The 27,057-nt window shown below is 42.5% G+C and overlaps 1 protein-coding gene across 4 annotated transcripts in view; it reads right to left on the minus strand.

Annotated features, from left to right (window-relative positions):
• LOC124612849 (neural cell adhesion molecule 2) overlaps positions 1–27,057 on the minus strand; it is a 609,158-nt gene that overhangs the window by 111,238 nt on the left and 470,863 nt on the right. For all 4 annotated transcript variants that reach the window (XR_006979578.1, XR_006979577.1, XM_047141276.1 and 1 more), the window contains exon 10: positions 19,179–19,481. Coding sequence is in view for 2 of the 4 variants with exons in the window: in XM_047141276.1 (XP_046997232.1) it covers positions 19,179–19,481 (303 nt within the window). In the remaining 2 variants the exon portion in view is untranslated. The remainder of the gene's footprint in view (positions 1–19,178; positions 19,482–27,057) is intronic.

A 27,057-nucleotide genomic window follows, 5' to 3' on the forward strand; every position in this document is an offset into this window, starting at 1 on the left:
TCGAATGCGTGTTTGGCGCCGTGCAGGTGAGCGCCACAATCAGGACTGCATACGACCGAGGCACACAGGGCCAACACCCGGCATCATGGTGTGGGGAGCGATCTCCTACACTGGCCGTACACCACTGGTGATCGTCGAGGGGACACTGAATAGTGCACGGTACATCCAAACCGTCATCGAACCCATCGTTCTACCATTCCTAGACCGGCAAGGGAACTTGCTGTTCCAACAGGACAATGCACGTCCGCATGTATCCCGTGCCACCCAACGTGCTCTAGAAGGTGTAAGTCAACTACCCTGGCCAGCAAGATCTCCGGATCTGTCCCCCATTGAGCATGTTTGGGACTGGATGAAGCGTCGTCTCACGCGGTCTGCACGTCCAGCACGAACGCTGGTCCAACTGAGGCGCCAGGTGGAAATGGCATGGCAAGCCGTTCCACAGGACTACATCCAGCATCTCTACGATCGTCTCCATGGGAGAATAGCAGCCTGCATTGCTGCGAAAGGTGGATATACACTGTACTAGTGCCGACATTGTGCATGCTCTGTTGCCTGTGTCTATGTGCCTGTGGTTCTGTCAGTGTGATCATGTGATGTATCTGACCCCAGGAATGTGTCAATAAAGTTTCCCCTTCCTGGGACAATGAATTCACGGTGTTCTTATTTCAATTTCCAGGAGTGTATTTTCGACTTAGCAGTTCCGCACGTTTTCCCTCTCTTTTATAGATATGTAAAAATGCTGTTATGATTAAATTTTGCTGTAGGGGAAGCAGATGTCCTTTAGGGATATAGTGATGGATGTTGGGCTGTGTACTGCATGTTGGTCTTGAGCGGGGGAATGGTGTCGGGATCCCAGCGCTATGTTGTTGGAGCTGCCCCTTTCCACAGCTTGTAATGGTTTTCCCCGATTCTCTCTATTGTGAGATCTGTCAAATCTCAAACATGAGCTTGATGTATTGGAAGCCAGTGATTCCAGTCAAATTCTGTGGCCTTTGGAAACTAATGTGTAAAATCGAATAAACCCAGCTTGGCGATACATGCTGCGTCATGATCATGCGTTAGGTTCACGTTTGATCAAGTGAAACAACTCTGAAATACTTTTTCTCGCCTCTCATTGGCTGTCTAGAGTAAGAGACTACCAGTTGAACAAATTTCATATACATAAAAAGTATCACGGAATCCATAAAAAATTATTTTAATAGACATTCCTGCGAGCCACACAGCTCATAAAATTTGCAGCGATCCACATTACAGTCAAGATGATAGCTACTAATGCGATATCTTCTGTGTAAGGGTTACAACTACATGGGGACGGTAAACGAGTGTAAAAAATGGTAGCGACGTGTGCCTGATGTGTGCACGTCCAAATCACGTAAAATGCCTGGCTATTAAAACCAGCTCTCATCGTCACGTTTCCGACAGTAACTACGAGTGTAGATGTTGTAGGTTCACTGAGGGCTGCACAAGGAAGCATCAGACTGACAATAAGGGATCCCGTTTGGGGAACGGTCAGCAGAGTGTCACGTTCGCCTTGACCACAGGACGTTGACGAACCCGCCTCCGTCCCACGCAAACTTGCTTTCTAGCGTACAGCTTCACAATCAAACATGCCCATACCATACAACGACTGATGTAGCTTCAATATTTCCCGTCGTGTTCTGAGTTCTAAGTATGCAGCTTGATTTTCTTTGACGTACTGATCAGGTATGATTGAGAGAAACCGGTACCGAAATATATATTTCAGAAGACATGCGAGATTTTTATTTTCTCCCAGAATAGCAGATAGAGTGTCTTTGTATAATCAGCACCCATAATCATGCACGATCACACAAAATTTTCCTGTACTGGGAACATTTTATTATTTCTTATTTTTGACTGCGCTTTTCGTCAAACTGCCATCATGGGTTCAAATTCTTTAAAACATTAATAAAACGCTGTGGCGACAAATGTCATGCGACAGCGATGTGGACAAATATATATGGCGGTATTTGTTGCGAACACAAGGTATAAAACGACAGTGCATTGGAGGAGCTGTCACTTATATTTAGGTGATTCACGTGAAAAGATTTCCTACGTGATTTATACCTGCACGACTGGAAATAACAGGTTCGCAGGAGAGCTTCTGTAAAGTTTGGAAGGTAGGGGACGAGGTACTGGCAGAAGTAAAGCTGTGGTTACCGGGCGTGAGTCGTGCTTCGGTAGCTCAGATGATAGAGCACTTGCCCGCGAAAAGCAAAGGTCGCGAGTTCGAGTCTCAGTCGGGCACACAGTTTTAATCTGCCAGGAAGTTTCATAACAGACTTTGAATAGTAGTTGGAGCTAGACGCATGCGACATTCCACTTCGAAAATAGTAAGGGAATTCAGAATACCGAGCTCCACAGTGTCATGAATACGGCGTCAGCCATAGTAGAATCCACAAAGGTTGTACTTGATGCTCTTGACAAAGATAGGTGTGTCACTGGCATATTTTTGGATGTTTCTAAGTCCCTTGATACAGTCGACCACAATATTCTGTTAAATAAATTAGAAGCATTAGGAATAAGAGGAGTAGCTAATGACTGGTTTGGATCATACCTAGGAGATAGGATACAAAGAGTAGATGTAACACATACTTCAAATCGATGTAAACATTTAGTAAAACACTTATCAGAACCAAAATAAATTAAAATAGGGTATCGCAAGGCAGCATATTAGGACCAACAGTATTCTCGATGCACGTCAATGGCTTTCAAAGTAGTGTTACTCATGGTGAAAAAATTCTCTTCGCTGAGGACCTCAAAATTATAATCACTGAGAAAACAAGAGAATACTTTGCAGAGAAAGCAAATGAAGCTCTCAAAGAAGCTTACTATTGATCAATAAGCAATAAAGTAACGTTGAACATAAAGAGAACTAACGCCATGAATTTCAGTGCGAAGAGGAGCGATACAATGTTAAATTAAATGTAGATGGTACCTCTATAGACTGTGTAACAAATGCAATATTTCTAGGAATGAATATTGATTCTCAGTTGAAGTGATGTGAACACACAAAGGTACTTGCAAACAGAATGTCATCCGCATGTTATGCCCTTAGAATCCTATCATCAGTGTGTAACATGCAGTTTCTTTTATACTATTCACATGTACACTCAATTCTTAGCTATGGCATACCTTTTTGGGGAACAAATGCACAAAATATGAACACAATTTTCAAACTCCAGAAAAGAGCCGTAAGAATCATAACCAAAAATGGTAGTCGAGCTCATTGTAAAGATCTGTTCAAAACACTGGGGATTTTAACTGCTCCATGTGAATACATTTACCAGTCAGTTGTACACATCAAAAATAAAATTGGTAATTACTGCACAAACATTTCTGTCCATGACCATGGCACAAGAGCTAGAGTCAACTTACATTTGCCAAGAAAAAATAAACATAAAACTCAAAAAAAGGTTTTCCACCAAGGAATAAAACTGTACAATAAATTACCAAAAGAGATAAAAGAAATTGCAAGTATATACTTATTTGAAAAGGCAGCTAAAATGTACCTCTTATGCAATACATTTTATACAGTGGAGGATTATGAAGGATTATTTAGATAGCGGTTTGTAAAAAAATGTTATACAAACAAATAATAATATTAATGATTATAAAACATCCAAAATTCCACATAACACCTCCACAATACATTTTTTCCTTCTTTTTTCCCTTTTCTAGGAAAACTAATCCGCAAGCTATGCATTGTAGACTACTAACACCTCTTCCTCTTTCTGAGCTCAACATTTCACTCATGCTGACTCAGTTTTTCAGGATAGCAAATGGGAAGTTATGGTACAGAAAATGGCCCAGGGATCACCAATGTGTGTATAGTGTGTCCAGTGACTGATAGCGAGTTGTGAGTGAACAGTGTGGCATTACATTATTTCATAAGTTATTTGTAAAAAAAAAGTATTGTATACCAGGAGTAAATCTAATGATTGTCTCTAACTAGAAGTCTGTAAATTTATGTGTATACGCATTAGTTTATTTCAAATTGGTCTAAACTTGAAAATACTTTGATATGTCCTGTATCCTTGTAAAAAGAATTCTACGGATGAATAAAGCTACTACTACTATGATGTTGCCGATAATACCAATTTTCAGGCATTACCTCTCACTAAGGACAACGAAATGCCCGACCGCCTTCGCTTAACGACAGAGAGCAGCTGCGTTTGCGTAGAGTTATCAGCGCTAATAGATAAGCAACTGCGTGAAATAACTGCAGAAATCAATGTGGGACGTACGACGAACTTATCCGTTAGGAAAGTGCGTCGAAATTTGGCGTTAACGGGCTATGGCGAGCATCTTTGATAAGAACACATCACCTGCAGCGCATCTCCCGGGCTTGTGACCATATCGGTTGGACCTTAAACGACAGGAAAATCGTGGCCTGGTGAGATGAGTACTGATTTCAGTTGGTTAGAGCTGATGGTAGAGTTCACGTGTGGCGCATAACCCACGAAGCCATGGACCCAAGTTGTCAACAAGGAACTGTGCAAGTTGTTGTTGCTCCATAATGGTGTGGGCTGTGTTTACATGGAATGGACTAGGTCCTCTGATCCAACTGAACTAACCAGTTACTGAAAATGGTTATTTTCGGATACTTGGGAACTATATGTAGCCATTCTTGGACTTCATGTTACCAAACAATGATGAAATTTTTATGGATGACAATACGGCAAGTCACCGGGCCACAATTTGTCGACACTGGTTTGAGGAACATTCTGGACTATTCGAGTGCATGATTTGGCCACCCAGATAGCCCTACATGAACCTCAAGGAACATTTGTGCGACATAACTGGTAGATCAGTTCGTACACAAAATCCTACACCGGCAACACTTGCGCAAATTATGCACGGCTATAGAGGCAGTACAGCTCAATATTTCTGTAGAGGGCTTCCGACGACTTGTTGAATCCATGCCACGTCGAATTGCTTTACTATTCCCGGCAAAAAGAAGTCCGATAGGATTATAGGAGGTATCCCATGTCTTATTACCTCAGTGTACGTTGTCAAACAGTACATTTACATGTTTGTACGAGATGTGAGTGCAGTGGACACCAGGTGATGCTCAAAAAGCCACGGAAGCCTGCAGGCTTACGTCTTGTTAGTTTGCTACTCTGTAATAAAAAAAGACTGAGTGAAGTATTCAGCGATGAACTGGAATGGATGTCTTGAGAACTCCGTCCAGACCAAATGCCTCGAACAATGACGAAAAAAAAAAATAAAACGATTACGGCAATCGTTCTAGAGGAGCAGAACTCGAGTCTCGCACCAACAGTAATTTTTAACTCTTGCCACTGCATTGCCACAACTCCCTGTGAGGCTCAAGTCGTTATTTCCCTCCTATCTCTTCACCATCCCGTTTCCTTTCCATTCCTTTCACTACCATTATTCATCGCTCTCATTCGTTTGTCACCAATTATCGGAGTATGGTCATCCAAAGGCAAGCGCTGGTAGTCATATGCGACATGGATGTTATGAGAAGTTGCCGGAATAGAATATTATCTAAGCGAGAGGGTGGCGCTATTCTATAAAATTATAAGTCTGAGAAACACGTTCACTCGGATTTGGTGGATGACGGCCCTGGAACTCAGTCTGCTATTTATGTCTACAGAATTCGCGGGCAAATTGGATTAAGCGAACTCTTTGACGACCGCTGGACTTATTTGACTAGCGTTGTATGTGAATACGTTACGAACATTTACATCTATCCGTTGTGATCCTTATATTAGGTGTTTTAGGGTTCAACTACTTTGATTTTATATTTTACCCGTGGGTGACCTATGTTGCTAAGGGTTTCTTCCTCTTTATATAACTGTCATTCTTGCTTGGCAGGTTTGAGCCCTATTCTTTTAATTTACTAATATTTGTGCTGCAGGACTAATTTAACTGCTTGTTATTTTACTTGAAGCGTTGTCGGCGTTGTTGTTTAAATTTTATTCAGTTGAGATATTTGTAGACAATGCGGAGGACTAGTACTACAAAATATGATGATCATTGGTCTTTTCGTGTTACCTAAAGAATTTCATATCCTCATGGAAAACGTTAACGTGATCGACTACACCTATACTGTTACTCTCCACGGGTCAAAGTGCAGAGTTCACAGCATAGCCTGCAGGCTTCACTAGTGCAGTATAAGACATTCTTTATCCGGGCTTCTTCTGCCACAGCCGAAAGAAAGACAACAGTTTCGACACTGTCAACCTGTTCAAAAACCAATATAAAACAGAAAGGAAGTGGGGCGTATCTGAGTTTTTAGGTCGAAGTGTTTGTTGCTCCGAGCTCATTTCGGCAGGAAGGCCTCCTGCCAGGCTCCTGTTTGGTCGTGGTGGCACTCAAGTGAGCCGCTAAGAAGCACCGGGAGAGCCGGGGCGCTCATTGTCTGTACTAATGGTGCACTCCGGCCGATTGCGCTACGTGCCGCCACGTAGACCGGCTAACGCAGACGTGTGGCACCCTCGGCGGGCCATCGCCTCGACACTGTCCATGACGTCACGTAACTCCAGCTCTCGAGCTCGCCTCGGCGTTACAAGACGTACGAGAATGGCGCCCTGGGGCCTTCGCGGCTCCGCCGTGATTAACTTTCGCTGGTTTTTAAAGAAGTTTATAATACTCCCACGCGAAGCCACCAAAATTTAGAGCTGAAATAATTAAATTCCGCCGAGGAATGGAGATAAAAAAGAAAAATCTGAGAGATAACGTACAGGCCATGAAGCGGAACTTGAAGAGCATAATTAAAGTATATCTGCGGCAAGAGGCAAAATTAGCGGCCCATTAACGGAGAAAACTTTTTTTAGAGCAGAAAGACGTTCCACTTAAGCAAAGAATCGATGAGGCTGAAGGAGAATGAATGGAAGGGTTGCTCGAAGAGATGAAAAAGTACGAGTTTCTCTTGTTATCCCAATCTCGTGATTTCTTTTCGACCAGGGTTTCAAGAGGGAAAGGTAAAGTACTTCATGTAAACGGAGAGTATGTTGTTGAAGGATGAAATTAAGAACCCGTAGCTACTGTGCACACTGTGGTATAAAATGAACGCTGTAGAGATGTGTGTAGCCGCCATTTCAATAAAGAATGACGAGAGTAATTCAGAAGCCTGAAATTAGTAGTGAGTTTCTGAGTAACGTTAATGTATGAAGGAGAATATTTCGAGGTTAATCGTCTTCAGTTCGCAGAGACACACAACTTCCGAGTGACTCTTCCGACAATTCCTACTTTTTTCCTTAAAAAATTAAAAAAGTTGTTACTATTTCCTTTTATAATTTCCTACACGGCAAAGAATTTACATAATTAAAACAGTTTCGTTGTTCATACAATCATTTTTAGTTCACTAGTGGTAAAATAAATACGTCAGTGTACAGAACACGAACAGAGCCTATCGTCTGTATATAAGACAACTTCAGTAAAGTGCTATTTATAACAGCGAGATAAAAGACTTATTCTAAACCATGTTTATTGAAATTACAATCGAGTACAAAATATGTCCATTTCATCGTCATAAAACCAGAAAGATGAACTTTAAGTATGCGATGTTGGTCTAACATGCCTGTAACATATTGGAAGTTATAAGAAGACTATCTGTACTTCTGTTGCTGTAATTGTCACATTTTCCACCAAATAATTGTTATTCAGAGTGCAGTTATTTATTCGTTGCATTCAGGCATTAGTTTCCCAGCTAAATACTTGACAATTAAATTAATTTTTTTCAAATATTCTACGTTAACACAAAGCAGAAGAGAAATTTGATTTTGAAGTTTTATGGTGTGATAGAGACGTAAGATAATGAAAGCAACAGTTCCTTCATTTCACGCTCTTAATGCTACCCGACTGTCAGCAAAAATTCTAACGATTTCGAGGGATTGAAAGAATACAGTGAAAGTTTTTCAAGGGCTTCTTCGTTCATGTTTTATTGAAAAATAAATAAATAAAAATTAAAAAAATTAATTTCTTAAGTACGTTATGGTGATTCGTGGATAAGATGGAGGTGGTGGTGGTGATGAGGAGGAGGAGGAGGAGGAGGACAGACGAAGAACGAGAGGGATACTGCAGGTCTGGCTTCAGATTGGCATTACAATGATTTCCTCTAATATTAAAATGTACTCCATGTTCAGGTCACAAGTTACCCATCGGGACCATCCGACCGCCGTGTCATCCTCAATGAGGATGCGGATAGGAGGGGCGTGTGGTCAGCACACCGCTGTCCAGGTCGTTATGATGGTTTCCTTTGACCGGAACAGCTACTATTCGGTCGAGTAGCTCCTAAATTGGGTCACGAGGCTGAGTGCACCCAGAAAAATGCCAACAACGCAGGGAGCCCCGGATGGTCACCCATCGAAGTGCCGGCCACCACCGACAGCGCTTAACTTTGGTGATCTGAAAGGAACTGGTGTATCCAATGCGGCAAGGCCGATGTTTTTCTCTACTATTAGCCAGTACTTAATTGTGGTACGTAAACGAGTATTAATTTTCGGTTTACACCACTTGAAAATATGTAGTCACATTCCTATCAGTGGTATGAATGATTACTAGAAGACTTGTAAATTTAATGGTGGTTTCCAGAAAAAAGTAAGGTGAATTCAGTGGCTGTTCTCAGACCATAACCAAACTGGAAAGTGCAAAGCCGAAGACGAATAGCCAAGTAAAGGAGGTAACCAGTGGAACAGTTAAATGCAAGCAAAGCTCCGTGTTCCCGCCCTGCTGGGTCAATCGGGACCGTCGTGTCAACTTCTGCCACCGGCGTCGATGGATACGGTAAGGAGAGATGTGTGATCAGTACACAGCCCTTCCAGTCGTTTTCGGCTTCTGTGATATTGGTGCCACTACTTCTCATTCAAGAAGCTCCTCAGCTTCCCTCAAAAGGCTGAGTGCACCCCGTACCAGTCTTCCCGCCTAGGAAAAATAGTTGACAATACCGGAAAATGGAATCGGGACCTCTGCGCGGCAGCCAGAAACACTAACCTGTTGAGCTGCGGAGGAATTTATCCAATGCAACAGATAGTAATAAATAAAGAATATCAGCTTAGTTTTACCGTAAATACAACACGAGGATATTTACGGGGTACGGACACGAAGTAACTGGCATGGAACATGGGACTTAAGAAATTTCTTGGACTTCCGACATTCTGCGATCACAGTGTTCAGAATGTTATGTTATAACCTTCCGTGACCAACCTCTCCTTTAATATAGATTCATATAAAAATAATATTCACAGTAATTAAGTACTAGTGTAAAATTACTTGCTGAGCAGATATATAATGAATCTGTTACAGACGCTCCATGAGATATTTATTCTTTTTCATTACTCTATGATTAACTCTAGATGTATGCTTTATTAGGCTTGTTTTGTTTTGGATGGCTGTAAGTTTCAATGGCGTTCTGTCTGAAAATATTTTGATTTATATACGAAATTGTGTGTAAAACTGTGCAAAAAATTGTAAGAAGGAAGCGAATGAAGCATTACGCCTATGTTGACCAAGGAATTATTTGGATTCAAGAACTAAGTGACTAATAAATTGTCCATGTTGGTGAGGTTACATTTCAATTCTATGCCTATATAAAGGTTCCAGGTGAAGGGCGCAGGTATAACAGGGAGACGCCGGTTCAGCGGACGAGAGTGCAGCACGAGAAAGACGACTTCCATAACGGGACTCACATTGCACTGTGTAAAGTTCACCAGCTGAATTAATCTGTTTATGCTTCAGGAACATCGAGAAAAGAAACATTCATTTTATAACAAGATGGGAAACTGGTCTACTTACTATAAGAGTTATAAAGGTAGGATGTTCTAATGTACTGAAAGAATGTTGCATAACCGACATCGTTGTCATCTGAGCTGAGTCGTAAAACTACAGTAGACTACTGCAGACTATTACAAGTGAGGGTAAACAACGGTAGTTTTCCTAGTGGCTTTGGTCGGTTAGGCTTGTAATTGCTTTGCATGTTCGTTGAGTGCGTAGCATACCTACAGGGCATTACCTAATTTCTGTCGCTTGCTCTATGTTATTACACTGCTGAATATGCATTTTCGGTTTGGTACAAGTCCAGTCGTTCCAGGAACGTAGATGTGGCTCTAAATAAGTCTTGTCGGATTATCATGGGTTGCGTATTACCTACTCCCGTGGACAAACTCCATTGCCTCGCTGACATAGCTCCTCCTGAAACCAGACGGGAGGTAGCTGCGAGGTATCAGAAAAGTAAGGCCACAACGAAGGAAGCCCATCCCCTATACGGTCGTCAGCCTGCACATCCTAGGCTGAAATCAAGAAAGAGTTTCTTGACAACTACTGAGGCTCTCATCGAGAATCCACATACGGAAAGGATCTCGCGATGGTGGGAGAAATGTCGGTATTTGGGAGAATGGATGGTTCCAAAGGAAGAACGTCGCCCTGGGCATTCGGAGAAGTGGTCAATATGGAGGTCTCTCAATAGGTTACAATCAAACACAATGAGATGCAAGACCAGTCTACGGACTTGGGGTTTCTCTGTGTACTCATTTGCCAGTTTGGCGTTGAACAGACTAACAGCCATTTCCTTCAGTGATCCTCATCACCAACTGTGCACTGTGCACTGTGCAAGACCTTATGAGAGCTACACCAAATGCACTTGACGTGTCCAATTTCTTTTGTGTAAAATTATGTCAACACTTATGTATATATATAATTTCTGTACTTTTGGGTGACAAAATAAATAAATAAATCGCTTTGTTTGCATACACGTTCCGTGCCATTCTAAATTCCTCTAGAAACCGGAGATGTGAAACTTCTAGAAACTGAGTTAGGATACAAAAAGGGCTGCGTAACCAACGGAACATTTTTGTTCTTCATCGTTATCCTCCTGTCTGTTACTTACAATTAAACGATTTTCACAGCACAATTGAAACTGTCAATATTTAATTCAGGTTTTATTCACAAATCGTTCATTTGTTTCACGAAACCGAAGCTTGTTGTAGATAAACTATTTTAAAAAGCTATATGGATTTATTATATAGCCCTAGAAAACGCAATTTCCTCAAAAATAGGTAAAATAAAAACAGACTGAAAAACAATGACACATCAAACAACGATTCATTACTTCGTAGAGCTTATATAAAACGTGTTTCAGTTATTCACAAACAACTCTCGCACTTCTCAGTAATAACAGGAAACTCTTGTCTTTGATCATAATGAAGAACATTCTACTGAATACAAATATGAACAATAACAATAAATATAGTTTTATGTTTGTGCTTATAAACTGTGCTTCCATCAAAAGAATTGCTGCTGTTACATACAAGCGTAGAAGTTACGCGGTCAACTAATTTTTATTACTTATAAAATGCAATTTAAATTTTGTAGTGGTATAGAATACACAATGGACTATCACGAGACCATGTGCTGGTCCTAATTATGTAATAAACAAACAATGAACATAGAGAAGTCGTCGGCTCCCAATTTCTCTCTCTCACACACACACACTTTCATTTATGTTTCTTCCCCAACGACTGCTACCAGTACTACGGTAACCCTACCATTTACCACGTCGAATCTACATGTGAGTAAAGGCTTTAATACTGCTATATACAAGCTAATGATCATTTACACATAATGAAAGACATACGAAATAGAACGTAAGTGAGAGGCTCATTTGATAGATAGACCCAATGTGTCATTCCGTTGAATCAGTGCATTGTTTGGTTTTGAAGCATACTAATAGTAACTCCGTGGGGTTACTGAGTGATTTCATGCCAGCAGATGAAGAACTAGAGTTTCTCTTCATGTAAAAAGTCTTGTTTTACTACTCAGGACCCGTGTATATCTATTTATGTAATTTATATACCTCAAAAACAATGGTGGTTTACAGGAGGACAATGTCGCATGTCGAAAGACAAGTATTTGGTCATTGGGTAGAAGGAAATTCTGAAGATAACTTGACGTCTTTCATTGCATGTTAGACTGTCGTCGTACGTATTTGAGAAATTGGTGAACCATGCATTAATGTTAGGTCTGTTCTTATAACAACACGACATAACAGGATGGAATTATATACCTGCTGATGACGTAAGATGATTGATAATAACCATTCAACATGTGTTTCCACAAGCGGTAGGTTTGAAGCTTATGTTAGAAGACATATTGTCGGCAGAACGATAATTTAATTCGCCGCAAGTTGGGATGAAAAAGGACGTAGTGCTACACTGAGTCACAGAATGGACGGCAAATTCATTGACCAGGCATACTTACTTATCCGGACTGCACTATGTTTCAGTCATTCCTTCGTCCTATAATGAAAATGTAATGGACATATACACACAACCAGCTGAGAATTTTTTATACCAATCCACGTTCTATTAACAGTGAATCATCACTTTTGTCTGTGGAAACTGGTAACCACATTAGTGTGACCGTTGAAATAGGTGCGGGATTGTGTATTTAGGTTTGTTTTACTATGAGGGAAGAATTGCTGGTTCGAAATCGATCTGTGGATTTTCTACGTAAGGTACCTCCTACGATTATGTCGCGAAATCCGCCTTTACTTTGTGAGCAGTAATAAGATAAAAATGATTATTTTTTGAAATTTGCAATTAGTTACACCTTTAGGACAGAATCACAGACAAGCACCAAAACCACATGTATAAACACCACAAAGTAGCGCACAAGCCTCACAAATTTACCAACAGTACATGATCTCTAAGAAAGGAGTACTTCATGAACTGTTCTTCCTGAGAACCAGATGTTCGTGACGAATATTCTGCGTCGAATCCCGGACATCTCCACAGAGGCATAGATACAAACAGATAGACTGGGGGCATTCGAAACTGCTCGCGGTGATGCAATTCCTGGGAGGTGATTTCTGTCCTCTGTGGCAGAAGGAGATCTTATTCTCGAATTTATGCGTTTCCCTTCCTTTCGGGTTCAGAAACCACTGCTAACATTAAAAACACAGCACTACGTTACACAAATTTCATCGTGCAAACGCATGTGTGATACGCCAACTCGAAAACCGAATATTGGGACCCTAGATCAATATAACCATGTTTCACGAGAACTCATGAATCAATGACATTCTGAAAATGCTTAATTAAACTAAATCAGAAAGCGGCAGTATGCGGACAGTATCGTTTCCCACGCAACATGAGTGAGCATAATATGGAGGGCAGATTACACTTCTACTCATTGTTCACCTATCTGTAGGCTGCACCGTGCTTTGCGAAGAGTAAATCTAAATGAATGGGTAGATATGTAACTGTATCGTACAAAACTCAGATTTATGAAAGCTTAAAACAGACAAAGCTGTGTCTTTATAGACTGCTACTGAGTTTACAGAATATTATTTAGAGATTTCCCAGCAAACCGTTTCATATTGCTGGCGACTCTTACTTCGTTAACACAGATCAGAGTGAAAGAAATAAGAAAATAAAGAAGGAAAGAGTCGTACTGCGTTGTTAGTTGGAAGACCACGACAGGTAAGTTCAGCCGGCTTATCAGAAAGCGCTCTTCTCCTCCTTGCTCTCTTTCCTCGTTGTGTGAGAGAAGAGTTTCTGTTGAGTGTTGGTATCTGTAACGGTTGATTGCATATTTTTGTGTTGTATTGACCTCTAACGTAAGGATGCTTGATGGTTTGTATTGCCCTATAATAAACTAGCGTTAGCAGAACATGTACATATTTTTACAGACGCAAGCCATCAGAAAGTAAGTAAAGTTCAACACATGTGATTACCGTTGATGAAGGAAATTTTGGCAACGATGGTCATTTCCAATTTATTTGTTTAACCTTTCTACTGGTGGTGAAGCAACGGCAAACGAGTCGTATGGTTAACTAGAAAAAAATTGCACTAAACTTCGAAGTCTGTCCAAGCGCATGCCGCAAATGCTCGTTGCGATACCTGTTGCTTCGAACTGTTGTCCCCAAGTGCTTCATATCTATAGAAAAGCTGTCTAACAGGTATGAATATTTGTAATTATATTGAAGAAAGACACCGTCTGAGTTATTTAGTGTGTTTCATTCGAATAATCAGTTTCGGCACTTGATGTAGATCGTCCTCAGATCCAAACATCTATAGAAGGACAAGTACATACTAAGTGACACATACGGTGTCTTTCTTCATTATGAAGCCTGTAACAATTAGGTATGGTCAAACTTTCAGGAAAAATCGCTCATACATAGAGGAATAAAATATATTATATGTTCATGGGTCCAGGAACGCTTTATTCGCGTATTAGAGCTCAATTTCTACTTCTGTTCATAATCGCCTTAATCATGGGAAACTCAGCTCGTTTGAATCGTACTTAACAAACAGAACGCAAAATGTTGTACTGAATAATGCAAACAATGCTGGAAGAAAAAAAAACTTTTAGTGACTCGCGATAAATCATGAAGGGAGTCCAAAAAGGTTCAATTTGCACCTACTCCTATCCCTCGTCATGGACTGTCAGAATCTTCGCGGAATTGTGCAATTACGTCATCAACAAAGATTTTTTCTCACCGACTAGGCCGGCGTTGTTGGTGAATGTTTGTTAGGGTTCAAATTGCTCTAAGCACTAGGGGACTTAACATCTGAGGTCATCAGTCCCCTAAACTTAGAACTTCCTAAACCTAATTAATCTAAAGACATCACACACATCCATGCCCGAGGCAGGATTCGAACGTACGACCGTAGCAGCCGTGTGGTTCCGGACTGAAGTGCCTAGAACCGCTCGGCCACCATGGCTGGCGTTTGTTAGGGCTTGAAGTACTTCCACCCAGGCTTAGTGCAGAAGCTTACCATTCTTTCTTTCAGAATATTCCATCTGATCCACTAGAATGTATGCCTTTGCCAGTACGCACTTCATGCACGACTTAATTGCTCCACATTTCAATGTTAATGTTCGTCGATTTCTAGGTAACAGATTCCGTGACACATGTAGAGGAGGACCAGTTCCTTGGCCGAGACGCTCCCCACACCTGAACCTTCCAAACGTTTATTTCTAGGAGCATTTGAAAGCCCTTGTGTACAGAACCACGGTACAAGATGGACAGAATTCTCGTGCCCGCACTGCGGAAGGCTATGGAACATTACACATTCTCCAAGGATACATCAGCGCATCAGTGATTCAATGCGACGGCGGATTGACACAGGTATCCTCGCTAACGGACAGCATTTTGAACATTTGATTTAGGTAAGTGTTTCGTATTGTGCTAACTTTTTTCCTGTGTGTTTCCCATGATAAATGTTGTTCAAGATTCGTTGAAACTGACCTCCAGCATGGAACTCAAGCCTTTCCGGACCCATTACCGTACAATATATTTTCTTACTCTACGAGAGAAAACTGTAAGCCGTGGTTGCTCGTACTGGTCATGTTTTAGATAGAAGGCGTTCTCTTTGGTATCCAGCTGTTAGCATCGACTAGGTGGCGCGCGGCGACCGTGGGAGTGTAGTGGCGAGCACGGGCGGCTAATGAGAGAGAGAGAGAGAGAGAGAGAGAGAGAGAGAGAGAGAGGACCCGAAATGAGCAGAGATACGGAGTGCTTCTCCGTACGGCCGAGCAGTTGGATTAGGCATTCGCTTGGCCATAGTGTAATGTGGAGAGGCTCGTGGTGGTTCTGTCGTAGCGCCTTCTTGAGCGTTGCCATAGGAAGATGCTTTAGTTCCTCCTTCGTGTTGGTCAATGTTTCACTTCTTGGCTAGCTAGAAAATCAAGTGTTTCTTTTTGGGATACTGGCTGATTATGTGAAGGTAGTCTCTCACTCTATGCTTATCAATCACTTCTGCTTTTATCTGCGATGTTGTTCATTGTGTGTTTTAGAAAGTGCCTTTTAAGCTGTTGCATGAGATTTAGGCCTCAATATATTCTATTTAAATCTTGTTTAAAAAAATGAAAGAAAAGAAACAGCTTATTCCCTTGCGCGTGATATTTAAGGTGCTTTATGGGCTGTCGTAAACTTGATCTTGATCAGAAAGGAGCTCTTTCTATCGTACTGATAGTAAACAGTGTGCTAACATTTTCCGTTTATCCTAATGTTAATAGTTAGTGTGCTTTAGTTGTTGCCCTTAGAGTACCGCTAGAGTTGTTGCGTATTGAGACACGGTCCTATTGCAGCTTCTGACGTTCTAGGTATGTGTTCGTTTGTACCTACCCGTGTATTGGGTCAAGAAAAGTAGGTTGAAAACTGCAAGCAATTTTGGTATTAAACGTAGCACTCTTATTTGCGCCTTTGACAATTTAAGTGTCGCTTATTTCAGTTTCGATGTCTGAGTTTCTCTGAAGGCTAATGCTAGTTCGCAGCGCTAATATTACTAGAGGTGTTTATCTCGAGTACCTATATTTTTAGCTGCGCGCAGTGGCCGCGCGGTTTGAGGCTCCATGTCACAGATTGCATGGCTCCTTCCTCCAGAGGTTCGAGTCCTCCCTCGGCCATGGGTTTGTGTGTTGTTTTCACCCTAAGTTAGTTTAAGTAGTGTTTAAGCCTACGGACCGATGCCATCTGAACATCTTTTGATTAGAAAGTCGCCAATAAGGTGCATAATTATCTATTAAGTGAAATGGCTGTCGTTGGTTTACTGTCGCTTAGGCAACAGATTTTTAAGGAGGACTAATATCACGTAAGTTATCTGCTGAAAAATATCATTACCAACTGATTCAAGGTGCAGCTTGTACTTACGACAACCCTAATAGGTACCTACATTTACTCTTAATTCGACCATAAAACCTATTAATGAACTAATGTCAGAGTAATGATTAAAGTAAGGGAGTAAATATTAAAACTGATTGATATCCATTATTTGCAGCTTTCTTTAATTGAATGTCTGGAAACCTGCCAAATCTACTCTCTATTCCTATCGCGTCTGGTAGTGAATAATTATTATACGTTAACTAATAATCTTTGATCCGTACTAAAGGTGCGCCTGAGAATACTCATACTATTTAGAAACTTGAGTAAAGTTATTCTGTTGGTGTGTTTTAACCTATCTCAGCATTGGATTTTGTTATGCAATCACGGCAGACGTTCAGTGCCCCAGGACAGTTTAGACCAGCACCTTGATGTTTAAACTGGTCATGTCGCTCCGACAGGAAACGAGGCCGCTGACGCTGCTGCCAAAGCTGCACACCTAGTACCTCAGCCCGCTAGTTCTTACATTCCCTACGATGATCTCTGTGTTGCCGTCTCTCAGCAGGTCGTGTCACTTTGGTATCACCACTGGTTCTCCATTCATGGAAACAAGCTCCGCGTTATTAAGCTTCTACCAGCGGCTTGGACGACCGCCTCTCGGCTTTCTCGATTGCGTATCAGACACCGTCTTTTTAGCCATCGCCATTTGTTAAGTGATGCTCCCTGACAACTCTGTGCTCGGTGCAGACAACCTTTGACGGCCTCCCATTCCCTGACGGAATACCCTTTTTTTTGTCCACTTATGTTATCGTTTGTGTTTGTCGTCTGAGTTACCGGCCATTTTAGTGAACGACGCGCGGGCTGTCGACTGCGTTCTACTTTTTATCCGTCGTAGCGATTGGCGAAGACCATTTAATTTTTGTTCAGGACCTCCGTTTCTCTGTGGCGTATTTGCCCTGTTGTCACGACCAAAGAAGGTATTAATTGTTTTTCTAATTTTAAAACTCTTGTTCTTTCACTACTGTTTCTGTGGTTATCTCATTTTTTTTAATATTAAAGAGTGGTTTTTCCAGGGATTAGTATTTTGATTCTTTAATAATGGCAATCTATTTTTCTGTGGCTTTACCTCGGACGTTATTGTTAAGTGTGATTTCGAGTTGTTATAAATCTGAGGCCACCTATTGCTCGCTTGGAAAGTTAAAAAGGTGCCCATGTAATTTAAAGCTGCTAAAATTTGAGTCCACTCACTGTTTTCTTGGACAGTAAAGTAAAAAGGGAAACTTCTAACTTTGTTGATGTCCGAAATGGTTACTGTCAATCGGTTTAAATTCTGAGTGTGAAATAAAGATGTTGCTCCTGTTGTGATAAACCTTTTGCATTTCATTTATGTTTTCGTCTTCTTTAAAGGCGAAGAGAAAAGATGAAGCGGTAGCCCATCATAGAGCCTATGCCTACCGTCAGGTATTTTTGATTTCCTTTTGTTAAAAAACAGAGGATTTTTTCTGGTACCAGTAGGAGGAAGGAAGGATTCGCGCTCAGCTAGTGAACGAGTGAGAAGCACGCCAATTTTAGCAAGTAATTGTAGACCGCCATTTTGGGGTCGCTATGAATAAGTGAGGAGTATGTATTTCCTATGTGCACCGTTTGGAAAAATACAGTACTGTTTTATTAACAGAAAGGTCGTGTGAGCTGTTATTTCAAATAATACGATAATTACAAAAACTGAAGCCCACCTATGTACTTTGGAAAACTACGAAGATCCGATAAGCTTAATGGGAACACGGTCAAGACTTCAAAGGTGAACACGGCGAGCAAACGTAGCACTATAAAGAATGGTAAGCACAAATCTACAGCGGAGAAAGAAACTACTTCGCCCTGCAAAATAATATGAACTAATACGAACTTATTTCCAGGCATAGCTCAGCTTATTGTGCTTTGTCATTCATGCCGAAAAATTAATCTCATTAATTCAATACATTTTAAAAAGCCACGCATTTCAACACTTTATTATCATCTATTCCATCATTTTACTATATTATAAAGTGGCGACACTGTTAATGGTGAATGATGAAGATGATGATGACGTTTGGTTTGTGGAGCGCTCAACTGCGCGGTCATCAGCGCCCGAACAAAGTCCCAATTTTCACACAGTCCAATTTTTTTTTTAGCCAATCCAATCTAGCCACTGTCATGATTGATGATGATGGAACGATGAAGACAACACAAACAACCAGTCCTGGGGCAGAGAAAATCCCCAACCCACCCGGGAATCGAACCCGGGTCCCATGATGCAGAGGCAGCAACGCTCGCCACTAGAACGCGAGCTGCGGACATGGTGAATGATGTTTTACGAGTAAATTACCCAAGGTCCAGTCCTTCCACTGAACGGCATTTGATAGTAACAACCTAGGCGCAATTACCAGACTCAGAATCTATCCTGAAAGTCTGGCCACACACCTTTCTGTTACGCCCTGTATTTCCTGACTGCTTGAACTACCCCTCTCTCCATCTTCGGGCCCTAAATGTGGTCTCTGTCATGCGGCTCGTGTTATTCGAAGGCACGAAGTGCAGAGTGCGCGCTGGTACCGACCTGTGAACTTGGCGACGCCCTTGAACGTGACGGCGTCGATGACGTAGGCCTCGCTGCGGCCCTTGGCGTTGACGGCGTACAGGCGCACCTGGTAGCTGGCGCCCGCCTCCAGGCCGAAGACGTCGAAGGCGGGCGGCGCGCGGCCCGCCGTCGCGTTGCGGCGCAGCTGCAGCTGCGGCAGCTCCAGCACCTCCATGAGAAAGCTCTGCGGCAGCCCGCCGTCGAAGCTCTCCAGACACTCCACGTGCAGAGAGTCCGACGTCTGGTTCACCACGGTGCAGTTCACCAGTGGGAACGGTCGCCCTGTGTCAAACACGCAGACCCTCCGTTACACGGCACACCAAAATGTCCTCAAAATTGCACCTGCGCTGTTCGTGCAACGGCTGACTAGCGCTCTCTGTGGCTGAAAATAATGAGTGCTGAAAAGTTACTAACTGGGACGAGACACGTCAGCATGAAACCGTACAGAATCTCCTGAAAGTGGATATGTTTTTACGAGAGTTGACAATTTCATTATGCGCAGAATATCACGATGGGTCGCAACGGCCTTGCCGCTTTGGATACACCGGTTCCCGTGAGATCACCGAAGTTAAGCGCTGTCGGGCGTGGTCGGTACTTGGATGGGTGACCATCCAGGCCGCCATGCGCTGTTGCCATTTTTCGGGGTGCACTCAGCCTCGTAATGCCAATTGAGGAGCTACTCGACCGAATAGTAGCGGCTTCGGTCAAGAATACCTTCTTACGATCGGGAGAGCGGTGTGCTGACCTTGCGCCCCTCCTATCCACATCCTCCACCGAGGATGACACGGCGGTCGGATAGTCCCGGTAGGCGACTCGTGGCCTGAAGAGGGAGTGAGTGCATAATATCATGATGACTTGGTTTCACTGTGGCATGCTTCGGTAAGGCATTCTCGGTTAACAAGTCCCGTCATTTAGAATAAAACACTCGAGTTTTCGATAGATGTCTCCACAATCGTCATCAGGAGATAAAAACCGTTGAATGTCGGGGCTGGCAAAGTGTTCTGGCAGTACAGCTGTAACGGCAGCGTCTGGAATCTCCCAGAGAGGGTCAGAGTGACTCATGGGCGGAATAGAAGTTGAGCAACTCTCAGCAGCTCCGACCCTTTACATAGCTCTTATCTTGAAGGCGGGACGGAACACAGGTCTCAGTTCATGTTCAAATGATTCAAATGGCTCTGAGCACAATGGGACTTAACATCTGAGGTCATCAGTCCCCTAGAACTTAGAACTACTTAAACCTAACTAACCTAAGGACGACACACACATCCGTGCCCTCCACGCCCAAGGCAGAATTCGTACATGCGGCCGTAGCGGTCGCGCGGTTCCAGACTGAAGCGCCTAGAACTGCTCAGCCACTCCGGTCGGCTCAGTTCATGTCTGCCTACGTTAGTACAGAAGGCAAAGTTTATTTCTGTCGACAGCCTTCTACAGTCTAAATTCCACAGTGTTCAGAGAAAATAGATAAGGGAGAAATAGCTGAAGCTTTCAGGTGCCACCGACGAAAGACGCCTAGTGAATTCGTGCAAGAGGGTAAACCAGCCGGCCGGCCGTTGTGGCCGAACGTTTCTAGGCCCTTCAGTCCGGAACCACGCAGCTGCTACGGTCTCAGGTTCGAATCCTGACTCGGGCATGGATGTGTGTGTAGTCCTTAGGTTAGTTAGGTTTAAGTAGTCCTAAGTTCTAAGGGACTGATGACCTCAGATGTTAAGTCCCATATTGCTCAGAGCCATTTGAACCATTTGAACCTGAACTGAGACCTGTGTTCCGCCCCGCCTCCAAGATAAGAGCTCTGTAATCCCATATTGCTTAGAGCCATTTGAATCATTCTGAAACAAACCAGCCGAAATATTTCCATACTGTGGGAGGAACTAATAGCAAGATAGGAGAGTGCTGAAGAGAATATACTGAGACCAGTGCTCCGACCCGCCCTCAAGATGAGAAATATCTTACGCCCCGTTAAAGACAACATAGGTCTCTGAGTGAATGTGGTAGTATTTGTCCGGATCAAATGTTAGCATTGTCGCTTAGTGCTGTGCACAGAATTTAAGATATATCGAAAAAAGGGGACTAGAGGAGTCGGTCGTGGCTGAACATCGCCTAGAAAACGGCCATAAAATACAGTTTTAATAGCCGAGAGTTCTGGCTCAACCACGATCATATTGTGATTCTGTTATAAAAGAAGCATCCGAAATTAGAATAAACAGTTACAATTTTAACAGAGGTCGGGGGTACAGACTTAGTAGGTTATCGGCGCAGACTCTGAACACTGATCGAAAGCAAAGACGTAGACTTAACGCTTCTTGGGACGCGGGAGCGGTATTTCAAACTTGCTCCAGCTACCCGAGCCATCTGAAATCATTCTGGCACACTCTACAGGATTCCAGACGCTGCCAGTACATATATGTAAGCGGAACACAGTGCGAGCCCCGCCCGCATCTCGTGGTCGTGCGGTAGCGTTGTCGCTTCCCACGCCCGGGTTCCCGGGTTCGATTCCCGGCGGGGTCAGGGATTTTCTCTGCCTCGTGATGGCTGGGTGTTGTGTGCTGTCCTTAGGTTAGTTAGGTTTAAGTAGTTCTAAGTTCTAGGGGACTTATGACCACAGCAGTTGAGTCCCATAGTGCTCAGAGCCATTTGAACCAAGTGCGAGCCCCAGCAGTCAGTGATTTTAATTCCTGATGATGATGGTGGAGACAGCTATCGAAAGCTCGGGGATTTTTTCGGAAGTGACGCGGCTTGTATGCCGAAAAGTTTTTATTTATTACTATGACTTGCCCAGTTCTTCTCTTTGCGTGGTTCAAGCAATAGTCATTATTTGATCGCTACCTGAAATTTACAACCAGGATGTAAATGATAATGTAGAGAATATCGAGACCTACAGTTTGATATGGGATACTGCGGTCTTTCGAGCCGGGAAACCGCCTCAAATTGGCTCGCAGAAGCCACCAAAGCTACACAAATGCGCGCCACTCTAGTTTTGAATACCCTTGGCTCTCTCACGTTACTGACATTGTTAATTTAAACTTTGTTGTGAGGGTAGTGAAAGAAAAACGTCTTTCGTAAACATTATGCAATAATTAATTAGGTTTATAGTTAGATCCAAAATGAAGGCTGACAAGCACAGTAGTTTCATAGTAAGATGACCATACAAACAGAACAATTATTCATTAATTTTACAGTTTCTAAATTCATAATATTTCGACGTATGATTTATACAAACGTTATTTTGCGTCTTGTGTGTACAAGAACAAGTGGTTTTTAACATTCAAGGATGATTTTTGTCAAAATCTCGCGTATCGTTCATGCAATGAAATTTGGGTGGTTTTGTAGGGAAATTTGAAATTGTTTCCCGGCTTGATAGACGACAAGTGTTCGTTGTAAACAATTATCGTTTAAACGCATTGTTCAGGGTAACGCTAAAGTCTGTTAACATTCGATACTTCAATACTTCACGGAATAATGTAGGCAGAGAGGTAAAAAGTGACATAAATTTTTGAAATGACATGTTGGTTTTATTGAAACAAAAATAGTGCACAAAATGACCTAAAGACGGCGCTTTACATAATTAGCATAGCAATTGATTTTAACAAATACGATGTTCTTCATAATAAAGGCTCATCATGTCGGCCGACATTCATCAACAATCCATCTAGTCGAGAGACGATGTTATGAACTGCACTGCACAGCATATCAGTAGGTATGGTGAGAAACTACTGTCGAATGCTGCCTTTTAGCGCCGTAATGAGGTCGATCGATCACGATAATGATCAGGTAACCATTACTCACACGGACTGATGTCTGGGGACCTGGGAGACCAAGTAGCTGCTCAACACGTGAGCCTCACCAAACGATATGCGATACATGTAGCAATATGGGACGCAGAGCGATCATGCACAAAATTCATGCCTTCCAGCAGGTGTTTATCTATTAGCCTAGGGATGACGAGGTTCTAGAACATATCGGCGTAATCGTACCTATCAATGTTCACGCTGACAGTTTGAAATGCAGCACTCTACGTTTCCTCGAAGAGAAACGGTTACGTAGTAAACCGACACAATACCGTGATTTTCTCGTCATATAGCGAGGTTTTCACGACAGTTCCAGGATTTTCGGTGGACAATTTTTGCAGCTGTATGGTAACTGGCCTTCGCGGTATGAAATAGCTTAGTCTGTCCATAGCACGTTAGGCAACCAATCGTCATCTTCCCCAATTTTTTGAAACAGTCGCACCGCAAATGTTCTCCGCGTCACATAGTGGGTGGGTATCAGTTGATGATAACGTTGGATTTTGTACTGTTAGCTATGGAGAGTATGCCGTAGTAGTGGTTGGTTCAAATGACTCTAAGCACTATGGGACTTAACTTCTGAGGTTATCAGTCCCCTAGAACTTAGAACTAATTTCACCTAACTAACCTAAGGACATCACAGACATCCATGCCCGAGGCAGGATTCGAACCTGCGATCGTAGCGGTCGCGCGGTTTCAGACTGTAGCGCCTAGAACCGCTCGGCCACCCCGGCCGGCCCAAACAGTAGTGCATGGAATGACAGTGCCATGTGCGATTTTACAAGCCGTGACTCCACCATGCGGAGGTGAACGCGTTGATGTCTCCATGTCTTCCTTAACCGTCGGAGTTGGTGTAGCACATGTAAGTGGTAGTCCACTATGGGGCAGATTGACTAAACAATCCATGGCTTCGAACTTCTTGATAATTTTCTTCACAATGGCACTTGCCACAGGATCTTTACCCGATCGGATACTCTTCCTATGGAGGTAGGATCGCACAGCTGAGTAGCGGATCCTCAAGTCTGATATTAAAGCTCCACTTACAATGAGTTTTTATGTGACGTCAGTATGATGCGACTGCTGGCGCATCTGACTCTTTCTCTCTCTACAGCTCATTGCATGCACGATCCTCACGCGGCGTCACTGGCGTGGTGCTGTCCAGTGCCATCTGTTGGCCAGTTTTTGCACTCGTTTTTGGTTTCAATAAACCTCATGTCATTTCAGTCCTATGTGTCAATTTTTACCACTCGACCTACATTGTTCCATGCATTAGTGTATTTTCAACCGTTAACAAACTTTTGGATCACCCTGTATATACAGAGTGAGACAGAACTATACTGACAGTCTTTCAGAGTCTGAAGTGTGAGAAAAGGATAATGAATATGGGCCTCCCTGGTTCGTCTGACAAAGATTGGGACGGTATCTGTGGCTGACAAAACACCTGAGATAGATGAAGTCGTTCACCCCGTTTCAGAGGAATACTCTCCCTGCATGGTCTGGGCATTCTCAGAGGGTGGGATTACTGGTTGTTGGGAGTTCCAGAGGGATATGGCTGCGAAGGAGGGGAAGGTATCCAGTGTGCATTTGTGTACGTACAAGGAGGAGTCATCCCAGATGTAGAATGGGTGCTTATAGATGCCATAAAGGGTACAAGGTTCAACCAAATGTAGGTGGTGGCTCATGTCAGAACTAATGATGTGTGTCGCTTTGCATTGGAAGAGATTCTCTCTGTTTCGGGTGGATAAATTAATTGGTAAAGAGTACCATTCTTGACTGTGAGATAGAAGCATCTGTCGTCCTCTGGTACAGAGCCAAGTGGAGGGTCAGAAACAGAGACTCGACAGTTCTGTCGCCGTTTAGGTTGCAGATTATTCGACTTATGCCACTGGGCGGTGGGTTTCCAGTTTCCACTAAATAAGTGAGGAGTCCAAACACGCAAGGAATCGGCTACACTGGTAAAGGGGGTTGAGTAAAGAGGGTCATGGGAAAGTGCAGAAAGGGCTTCAGTCGCAAAGGGTTCTGGGTAAACACAGGAGGAGGGTAGTCATAGGAACAATGAATACTGTAGTTGTAAACTGTGGTAGCTCTGTTATACAATTATAGTTGGTGGTCACGTCAATCTACCATCGATAAGATAGCGAAAATAGATGTTTAAAGTCGATGGTAGACATAAAACATAGTCCGAAACCGTATTTAACGCATTCTAAGAAAAATATTTTGAACAACTTTTTCAGGCGCCCACTAGAAGTGTACATGGTTGCGAAAACAAACTTGACCTCTTAGCTACATATAACCCTGACCAAGCAGGCTGCGTCGCGACACATACAGGGCTTAGTGACCACAAGGTCGTTGTAGCGAGACTGAATACCATAATAGCCGTCCGTAGTGGCCGTGCGGTTCTAGGCGCTACAGTCTGGAACCGAGCGACCGCTACGGTCGCAGGTTCGAATCCTGCCTCGGGCATGGATGTGTGTGATGTCCTTAGGTTAGTTAGGTGTACTTAGTTCTAAGTTCTAGGCGACTGATGACCTCAGAAGTTAAGTCGCATAGTGCTCAGAGCCATTTTTTTGAATACCATAACATCCAAACCCATCAAAAATAAACGCAAAATACATCTACCTTCAAGAAAAGCAGATAAAGATTCGCTTGACTCCTTCCTGAAACACAGTCTCCATTCTTCCAATCTGAGTAAGCGTAGATAGGATGCTATTTGGATTCAAAGAAATAATATCGACGGCAGTAGAGAGATATATAGCAAAAAATTAATAAGAGATGGTACTGATCCCCCTTGGTACACAAAACAGGTCAGAACACAATAGCAAAAGCAATGAAAAAAGCACGACAAATTTACAGGAACGCAAAATACCCAAGACCCGATAAGTTTTATAGAAGCACGAAATTTAACGCGAACTTCAATTTGAGATACTTTTAATGGTTTCCACAACGAAACTCTATCTAGAAATCCCTATAATAACCCATAGATATCCTGATCGTATGTAAAGTACTCCAATGGCAATACGCAATCAATACCTTCACTGCGTGATTACAATCGTGATGACATTGCTGACAGTGCCACTAAAGGAGAGTTACTTAACACAGTTTTCCGAAATTCATTCACAAAAGAAGACATTGTAAATATTCCAGAATTAGAATCAATAACAACTGCCAACATGAGTAACTTAGAAGTAGATATCCCCAATGTGGCGAAACAGCTTAAAACATGTCAGTTTCCTTTCAAAGTATGCTGATACAATAGCTTAATAATTATCAATCATATACAACCACTCGCTGGTTGAAAGATCCCCAAAGACTGGAAAGTTACACAAGTCATACCGACACCAAAAAAAGGACACAGGACTAATCAGCTGAATTACAGACCCTTGGTACTAATGCCCAATTGCAATAGTATTTTGGAACATACACTGTGTTCGAACGTTATAAATCAACTCGAAGAAAACGATAACTGACAAAAACCTAAGGCGGATTCAGAAAATATCGTTCTTGTGAAACACAACGAGCTATCTATTCTCACGAAGTAAGGAGTTCTATGGGCAGAGGACGTCAAACTGATTCCATATTTTTAGATTTCCTGAAGAATTTTGACACCTTCTGCCCACCTATTGGCTATCGCCTCTGTTGTGTGACTGGATTCGTGGTTTCCTGTCAGAAAGGTCACAGTTCGTAATAACTGACGTGAAGTCATGGAGTAAACCAGAAGTAATTTCTGACGTTCTCCAAGGATGAGTTATAACCCTCTGTTGGCACTGATCTGCATAGAGGATTTAGGAAATATTCTAAGCAGTCCTTTTAGATTGTTTGCAGATGAAGCTGTCATTTACTGTCATGTTAAGTCGTCAGATGATCAAAACGAAGTGCAAAACAAGACTGTATGGTGCAAAAAGTGGCACTTGACTGTAAATTTTGAAAAGTGTGAAGTCATCCACATGACCACTAAAAGAATCCGCTAAATTTCTTCTGTAGGATAAATCACACAAATATAAAGGCTGTAAACTCAACTAAATACTTACGGGTTACAGTTACGGATAACATAAACTGGAACGATCACATACTGAAGG

The sequence above is a fragment of the Schistocerca americana genome, chromosome 4 (genome assembly GCF_021461395.2).
Source record: "Schistocerca americana isolate TAMUIC-IGC-003095 chromosome 4, iqSchAmer2.1, whole genome shotgun sequence".
Taxonomy (NCBI): Eukaryota; Metazoa; Arthropoda; class Insecta; order Orthoptera; family Acrididae; genus Schistocerca; species Schistocerca americana.